The sequence below is a fragment of the Lepisma saccharinum genome, chromosome 6, assembly GCF_977018435.1.
Source record: "Lepisma saccharinum chromosome 6, izLepSacc3.1, whole genome shotgun sequence".
NCBI classification, from domain to species: domain Eukaryota; kingdom Metazoa; phylum Arthropoda; class Insecta; order Zygentoma; family Lepismatidae; genus Lepisma; species Lepisma saccharinum.
Window position 1 is genome coordinate 40,394,947 of NC_139234.1, and position 8,781 is coordinate 40,403,727.

The 8,781-nt window shown below is 38.9% G+C and overlaps 1 protein-coding gene across 1 annotated transcript; it reads right to left on the bottom strand.

Annotated features, from left to right (window-relative positions):
* Window positions 1-3,943: 3,943 nt before the first annotated feature.
* LOC145989052 (uncharacterized) lies at window positions 3,944-7,823 on the bottom strand. Its single transcript, XM_083124349.1, has 2 exons — window positions 6,589-7,823; window positions 3,944-5,927 (listed from the first exon to the last, which is right to left on the bottom strand). The coding sequence occupies exons 1-2, from the start codon at window positions 7,821-7,823 to the stop codon at window positions 3,944-3,946; spliced, it is 3,219 nt and encodes a 1,072-aa protein (XP_082980475.1).
* Between the last annotated feature and the right edge of the window lie 958 nt (window positions 7,824-8,781).

Consider the following 8,781-nt stretch of genomic DNA (forward strand, 5'->3'; position numbering starts at 1 on the left):
TTTCCTGTAGTCACTCCACCTCACAGTAAGACGGATGACACTAAAAGTGACAAAAAGTTTAATGTGTAAAAATTATACTGGTGCCTATTGGTTGTCCAGCGAAAAGAATAGACTGTTGGGTATATGAGAACAGCGTTGCCGCTTGCCGCAGGGGCGAGTAACGGACCTGCTGGCAGTGAAAGTACAAGACCAAACAAACGTGCGTGGCGCTTGAATCGCGGGTACGTACAAATTGAAGAAATAAGTTCACGGTGAGCTATTATTAAAAACAAGAAACAAATTCACAAAATTACATAAACTGAAAGAATAATTCTTAATGAACTTACTTTTCTCTCACATGTCACTCCAGGGGGTTAATTCCTTCCATTGCAGAATCATCACCAGAATCATTTTCTTCCGTCAGATCATCACTCTCGCTGGAATCTTCACCCAAGTGGATTATTAACTGTTCAACGTCATCCTGCAATTCATCTGCATTCCACATTTCCTTCTCTATGTCCATGACATGTTTTACGTAATTTTGCCAGTTTTCAACCGTTACTGTCTTAAATGATTCAGTGATTAAATTTTCAATGTCTTTAGTTTTGAATGTAGTGTTGTTACACCGCACATAATGCTTAACCTGTGACCACACAAGTTCAATCGGGTTCAGTTCGCAATGGTATGGGGGCAAACGAAGCACCGTATGCCCCATCTGTTTTGCCATCTCATCGATCTTATACTTATCGTACTTAATTTTATGAATATTTGTAAGTTCCAGAAGATCTCTCCGTAACATGTCGTCATCATAACGAATGCCATGAGATTTCAACCATTCTCTTAAATCATTCTTCTTCCACGAGGTTGTCGGCATTGGCTCTTGCTTGCGGCTATGATAAGAGGCATTGTCAACAACAATAACAGATCCCGGAGGGAGATTGGCGAGCAACTGTTCCCGAAAATACATCTCGTACGTTTCTCCATCCATTTCATCATGGGCATCTGCTGTATTCTTTTTGCACTGAAACACAAGTTGGGCGTTTTGCAGAAAACCACGTTCGTTACCCGCATGCACTACAGCGTATCGCGCTCCGCGAGAGGTTGGATTTTTTAAACCAGTGGAAAGACCTGCCAGAAACGCTTGTTTTGCAGTTGTAATTGTCTTGTCTTTCCATTCATAATTGACTGAGGTTCCGGTGTTTACCCAGGATTCATCAGTGTAAACAATATTTCTATTTTCACGCCTAAACTTCCTAATCTCTCTTAAATATTTATGGCGAAGATAAATTAAATCTTCTCTTTCCATTAACATGGATTTGTTGCCCCTTTTCTCATACGAAAAACCAAGTTCTTTGAGAAAGACATGAAACGTTGATCTTTTAAAATTCGGTAATGTGGAGTCAGAATTAACAGCAACAAGAACAGAATTAAGCGTTGGGGGTTTGTTTTTAAAAAAGAATTCGTGAACTTTACGTCGCACAGCACTTCTGACAAAATCATTATATTTTACATTTCTACTTGTAATTGGCGATCTTTTCCTGGGTCGTTTCTTACCTGGTGTTTCAAGAGGACCTTGAGAAAACTCGCCCCGAATTTTATACACAGTAGCCCGAGAAACTCCAGTTGCTTTCGCCGTCTCGCTGGCTAACCAACTTACACTGCGATCCGGATTTTTCTGTTTTAAATAAACAAAAATATTCATTACTATTTGCCTTTCTTTACTTTTGAGAACCTCACCCCGCCTTCTCTTCTTTACACTACTTTCGCTCATATTTCAGTATTAAAACCAACGGTTTTTTTACAGCACAACACAACACAACCCAACGCACAGATCCACCACAGTCATTCCTCATCGAAACCAACGGTCAGTCAACTTCTCCTTCCGTGAAATTTTGTCTACCGCAGTACTGGCTGAGGGGGTGGGGTGGAAAGCAGTCGACAACGCTGGGCTCGCCGTTCCCCTCCGTCCACGTGCCCCTGCACAAACAAAATTAAAAACACGTGCTGCTGGAAGGAACTTTTGCTGGTCTGAAAGCTTAACCAGTTCCAGAATAGCGTTTTATATTCGAAAGAAAAGCAAGTGTGTTCACCTTTGCGTTCAGTAGTGAAAACAATATTTAAAAAGAGGGAGGATGCAAGGAAAGTAAAAGCCCATTTGAAGCAACAGTCTATTCTTTTCGCTGGACAATCTTTAGAAGGCAATAGTGTGGTTACCTCTATTGGTTTCAACACTCCACAAGGGTTTTCAGTCACGGTAAAGTTCAACACCTTTAATAAGTTTTCAACTTTGGTACCAGAAGAATAATTGAATTTTTTTGTTTTTAGTGTTGTGAATAAAAAATTCTTGTTCAAGAAACTTTAATTTTCTAATGCAAGTACATGACATGTGTGGACCTTTATATGTACTGCAGATAATTGGTTTACAGCAGAAATAATAATGCAAATCTTAGGACTGGATAGATCTGTAAAACATGTGTTTTTCGAAATAAAGTACTGGATGTGAATAGTTGGAATCTCAAGATATTCCACAGTTTTCCTAGACATGTTGCTCTTCATTACTATGTTAATTCCTCTTGAAGTAGGAATATGAATGTTATGTAAAGTTTATCTTCAGTGGTATAGGTTTAATTTTCTTCAAATGTTGAGTTTTATCCATGCCCTAAAATGCATTTACATTGACTGAATGCTGATTAAAAATAAGCAATTAGCTACTTCGATGTGTAGTCCAAAATACAAGACCAAATTATATAAATGCTAACATCAATAGAAAATGGTAATGTGACTTATAGGTAATAAATTGATTCAGACAAATCTTTTGAGGATGTAGGTGTTATTCTAGTACTTGCAGGGTAGTACTGATCATAGAATCTGTTAGATTAATACAGGTTCATGGAGGAAGATGTGATGTGCCAGTTGCTGCAATATTCTTAAAATTTTTCTATTATGTCAAATTTCACACACAATCGTAAATCTTTGTTTGCAAATTTGTGAAAAACTGTATTTTACAAATGAACAACTCTAATGAACTGGATGTAGTAGACTGAAATGTGTCCAGCAATGTAGCATAAACTTGTACTCTTCAACAAAAAATAATGTATCGAGTAATTAGTTAACTTTTTTTTTTTAAATGAGAGTAACATTGAATATATACCAAGCTCTTGTGACATACTGTCCACTGTTGATATCACTGGCATATGCAGGGGAGAACTGCTGGGACTGCATCTTTTTCCAAAATTGAGAAAATCAAAATTTTCAAAAGAAAATAGTAAGGTACTCAAGAAAACCAAAGTAGTAAATGCAAACCTATCTTAAAATGACAACTTGTATTTGAATAACTTTTAAAAACTGTTAAAAATGGTAATTACAACATGTTTTAGACAATTAGTGACTACACAGTGTTCATAACATGAGTTTTGTACTAACAAACTCAGCTTCTGTGGAGGCTTCACGCTTCTTCCCAGTCGAGTGGTGGTGACTCTCTGAGCACATTCCTTTTCAGGTACAGTGTTCTTCATTTTGGGTACTTCGGGCAACTCACTTGACTGAATTTCCAAGGGAAAAACACGCTGTAGTGGTCTCATCATAATTCCCATTGCAGTCCTCAGCCTTAAGAGACGTACTTCACCATCACGTCCAGGTATCAGCTCCACAATGCGTGCTAAAGGCCAGTCCAGACGTTTAGAATTGTCATTACCTACAAGAACCAATTCCCCAACCTTCACTTCTCTACAAGGCCTTCTTGCATTCCAATGTTGCACTAACTGACCCAAGTATTCACTGCGAAATCTACTTCTTAGCGTCTCACAAATTTTTTGACAATACTTCCACCGTTTATGTAGATTTACCTTCTGTATCTCATCTAGGTCAGGCATGCCTACTTCTCTGACCTGTTGTAGAAACATGGAGGGCGTCAAGGACTCAAGGTCTGAATTATCTTCTGATATGTAGGTTAGTGGTCGAGCATTCATGACAGCTTCACAATTACATAGCACCGTAATAATTCCTCATAGGTCAGTGAAGCTTTCCCTAAAATTTTTCTCGATAGTTGCTTCATGAGTCTGATCAAACGCTCCCACCATCCACCCCACCAGGCAGCTGTGGGTGGATTGAATCTCCACTCAATGCGCTTGATTGTTGCAAAAGCAACTACATCTTCCCATTCTAGCTTGCTCAACAAATTTTCAGTGCCTACAAAGTTCGTCCCATTGTCACTGTAAACAACTAGTGGTCTACCTCGTCGAGCAATGAATCTTCGAATTGACTGAATAAAATCTCCAGATGATAAGCCAGAAGTTAACTCTAAATGTACAGCTCTATAAACAGCACAAGTAAATATGCAAATCCAAGCCTTTTCTCCACTTTGAAGTATAACAGGTCCAGCTAGATCCACTCCTGTTATTTCAAATACTGCTGCATCTCTGACTCGATGTTCAGGTAAAGACACCGGCATTACTTCCAGTCTTTTAGCATTATGTCTCCGACAAATCACACAACCCTTCACCACAGAACGAATAGTTTTTCTGCCTTTCAATATCCAAAACTGTTCTCCAAGAATACTCATCAGACCTTGTACACCTGCATGACAAGCTTCAAGATGTTTATAATAAATAAGCCTCTTCACAATTGGATGTGAGCTTGGCAAGACAGCCGGACACCGAAATGTTTCTTTATCTGTAAGCTCTAGGATTTTAGTTTTCAGTCTTATGATTTGTTCCTTGTCTTCAAATGGACACAAAGATTTCAGCTTCTTGTCTTCCACACTGACATAAGAATCTCTTTGTACAAGTCGAATAACTACCTTTTCAGCAGCATTTACTTCTTCTATTGACAATTCTGTTGTCCTATGGTTCTTTGGATGACGACAATTGAAAATGAATCTTCTGATCCACCCTATCAGTTGAACAATCTGTTCATATCTGGAAAATCTGTGATAGTACCAGTCATCCCTTTCTTCAATATTGGCTAAACTAGATACAATTGTCGTCTTCTTCTCTTGGGCAATAATTTCTTCTTGACATGTGTAGCTTTGTTCAGGCCATTCGCTCTTACCTTCTTTTAACCACAATGGACCTTCCCACCATTTTGATTCCATTAACTGTTTGGGTGAACACCTTCTCGAAGGAAGATCAGCACAGTTCATAATACCTGGTACATAATTCCAAGATTCTCTCTTACTCATCGTTCTTATTTCACGCACACGATTTCCTACAAAGGTGTTCCACGGATCATTGCGTCTAATCCATGCAAGAACTGTAGTCGAATCTGTCCAAAAATTAATTGGTATGTCCCCAATGTCCAATGATTCGGTTACTGAAGCTGCTAATCTTACTCCAATAAGAGCTGCCATCAATTCCAAGCGGGGTATGGTTAACTTCTTTATCGGAGCTACCCTTGATTTGGCTTGTACTAATTGCACCTTGACTTGTCCCTTATCAATGGTTCTCAAGAATACTACAGCTGCATATGCCTTTTCACTAGCATCACAGAACACATGCAAACTCCAATCTTCCGAGCCTTCAGCAATCCACCTAGGAAATACAAGCCCTTTCAAATAATGTAATTCTTCAACCCACTGTCTGAATTTTCTTCCCATTTCTTCGGGCACTTCTTCATCCCAACTCAATTTTAACAACCATGTTTCTTGAAGAAGGATCTTTGGATACAATGTCACTGGAGAGGTAATTCCAATAGGGTCAAATATTCTGTTGGCAGTTGACAAAATAACTCTTTTGGAGACAACTTGAAATTTCATTCCTTGAAAACATTCTGGTCTCAATTCCAAATTACCTGTTCTTGTTTCCCATACCAAGCCTAATACAGATATTCTGTTATCTTCCAACAAGTTTCCTAATGAGGTATACTCCCACCCTCGCAGTTCAAATTTCGCTTCCGCCATCAAATGATTAGCTTCTTCAATAAACTGGTGGAGTTCCTCTTCATTGTTTACACTAGTAACACAATTATCTACGTAAAAACTCTGCAACAGCTGTGCAATGATATCCTTGGAATAGCTGCAGCTCTCTTCATTACATTTTTCCAGAGCTTGCTTCAGATGGTGTTCAATTACCGCACACAATAAAAATTGGCTACAACTTACACCAAAAACAACTCGCTTGTGACGATAAACCTTTGTCACCTTTCTCATCTATCCAAAGAAATCTCAAAAAATCACGGTCGCTTTTACATAAACTAATTTGTAGAAAAGCCTTCCTTATATCTGAGACGACTCCCAATTTGCGTAACCGAAAACGTGTCAGAATTGAAGGAATTATTTCAATCAAATTAATGCCTTTCTCTAAACACTGGTTCAACGAGTGATACCCCTTTTCTCTTGCAGAAGCATCAAACACAGGGCGTATCCTGGTGGTCTCACTGTTCAATTTTACAACATGTCTATGAGGTAAATAGTGTCCCTTGGTATCTATCTCTTCAGATGAAACCTCCTCGACGATGCCTTCTTCTAGCCACTCATTGAAAACCTGACAATATTCTTCATAACAGTCATCTTTCTTCAGTTTTTCAACAAGTGTATCTAGTCTTCTTTTACACATTTCTAAATTACTAGGAAGATGTGGGTGTCCCTCCACCCATGGCATTTTTACCTCATACCTTCCTTCTTTGCCAATGGTCAGAGTTTGTTCAAAATAATCCATCACTGCCTCTTGAGCTTCAATTTTGGACTTCTTTTCTCCAGGATCAGTAATACCAAGAACATCTAATTTCCACAAGTCTGCAACCGAGGCTTCCTTACAGAACATTGAAGCTGCAATCATGGATGAAACTCTATGACTTTCATGTGCAGTAACTTTGCCCATTAGTATCCAACCAAGCAGTGTTTCCATTGCTACCAATCCACATTTTAGAGCAAACTTCTTGCCAGTGAAAATTTTACCAGCTATATCAGCACCAATTAAAACTTCCACTGGACCATTTTCTCTATCGGAAATTTCTACACCTATCCGTTTCAACTCTGCTAACCAAGGACCTTCAGTAACAGATGTTATACTGTCACAAATATTAGGCTGATCCATGGCTTCAAAATTGCAAGCATAATCACCTCTGATGCTAGTCAGTCTGACACGATAGCAATTATGTTCATATGGTGCAGAAAGAATGCCACCAAAAAGTGCATGTGTGACATTTTCCCTTCTTACAACCTCATAATTCATTTCCTTTGCTGTAGATGTACAAATGTAGGATCGTTGCGAACCAGTATCAATGATTGCTCTTACATATTTTTCAGCACTTTGTCCTCTTATTTTTACAACTAATGTTTGCAGAAACGTTTCAACATGTTCATTATTCGTCAAGGAATTTTCAACAACCGTCTGTAACTTAGTCTGCTTCCCTGGAAAGTCTGTTCCCTGCTTAGTCCTTTGACCAGAGCACATTACTTCAACATGCTGCCCCTTGCAAATCCTGCATTTTAATTTTACCCTACAGTTTCGACTAAGGTGGCCTTTTTTCAAACATCTGTAACACAACCCCTTTTCCCTAAGCATTTTAGCTTTTTCCGCAAAGGACCAACTGCGTGCCTTCACACTCTCCTCACTAACATGCGAATCACCACAAAATACACACTTTGAAGAATCCCCTTTGCAATTAATCAATTCAGCTGCCGTGGGTATAGATTCAGTACGACTACTACGTTCCTTCTTTCTCTTCAGATCAAACCCAGCTACAGCAAGTGCTATCTTTTCTTCATTTTCCACTTCTTTCTTCAGGAAAGACATTATTTCTTCCAGACGACTCTCCAATTTAGAATCTGTGGAATTTGCAGCACTTCTCTGCCACACTCGCAAAAATTCTTCTGGTAAACATGACTCAACAAGAGGGTATAACATTGCAGCACAATTGTCTGACGTTACTCCTAATGTACTTAATGCTCATAACTGTGATTCCATTTTGTCATAAAGAACAGCCAGTTCCAACTTACTCTCACCATTTAAGTTGTGTAACACCAACTTCAAAAGTTCACGAACATAAACTTCCACTAACACATCATCACGGCCGAAACGTGACTTAAGTCCTTCAATGACCTTGGGATAGTTTTCGTCACTGAGGGGAAAACTTTCTACAAATTGACGCGCTTTTGAACCCGGTACGGTAGCCTGTACAAGGTATTGAAATTTATCACAATCATCAATGCCCTCGTCCTTGTCAATTCGTTTGAATTAGCTCCAGAAGGGTAACCAGTTCTTCACGTTACCATCAAATTTTTTAAGTTCCACTACCGGTAATTTGATTTTTCGTTTGCAGTTTACCGATGTGTCACTAACTGCGTCACTACCATTGTTCAACACCTTCTTACTTAATAACTGTTCCACCATAGTCTTGATTCGATAAAAGTTACATGCATAATTATCTGCATTTTCTGCTTCGACGATCAAATCCTCTTCTTTGATATCGTCGTCCATCAACAAATCACTGTACTGTGTGTCCAGATCCTGCAATTTGCCGAATTTATCTTGCAACAAACTGAAATTACTCTGCACTTCCACTAAATCCGGGCAATCACCATTGCACGCCGCTTCAATGTTATTCGCTACGCGCGTAAACGACGATCTTGTTACTGTTCTTACTTTACTTATCTTTTCCATGGCGTCTCAATCTTTGCCTTACACAAAGTCTCCTGTCCTGTCACACGGTCGCCAAATGTTAAAAACTAAACACCAACATATAAGTAAATTAAGGTTTAATCTCGCACACAGTCAACCAGTACAAGACATTTCTACTCGCTGGTCACAGAATAAGTATCCCGCAAAATAATACACAGAATATTCACATCAAAAAAACATGCAC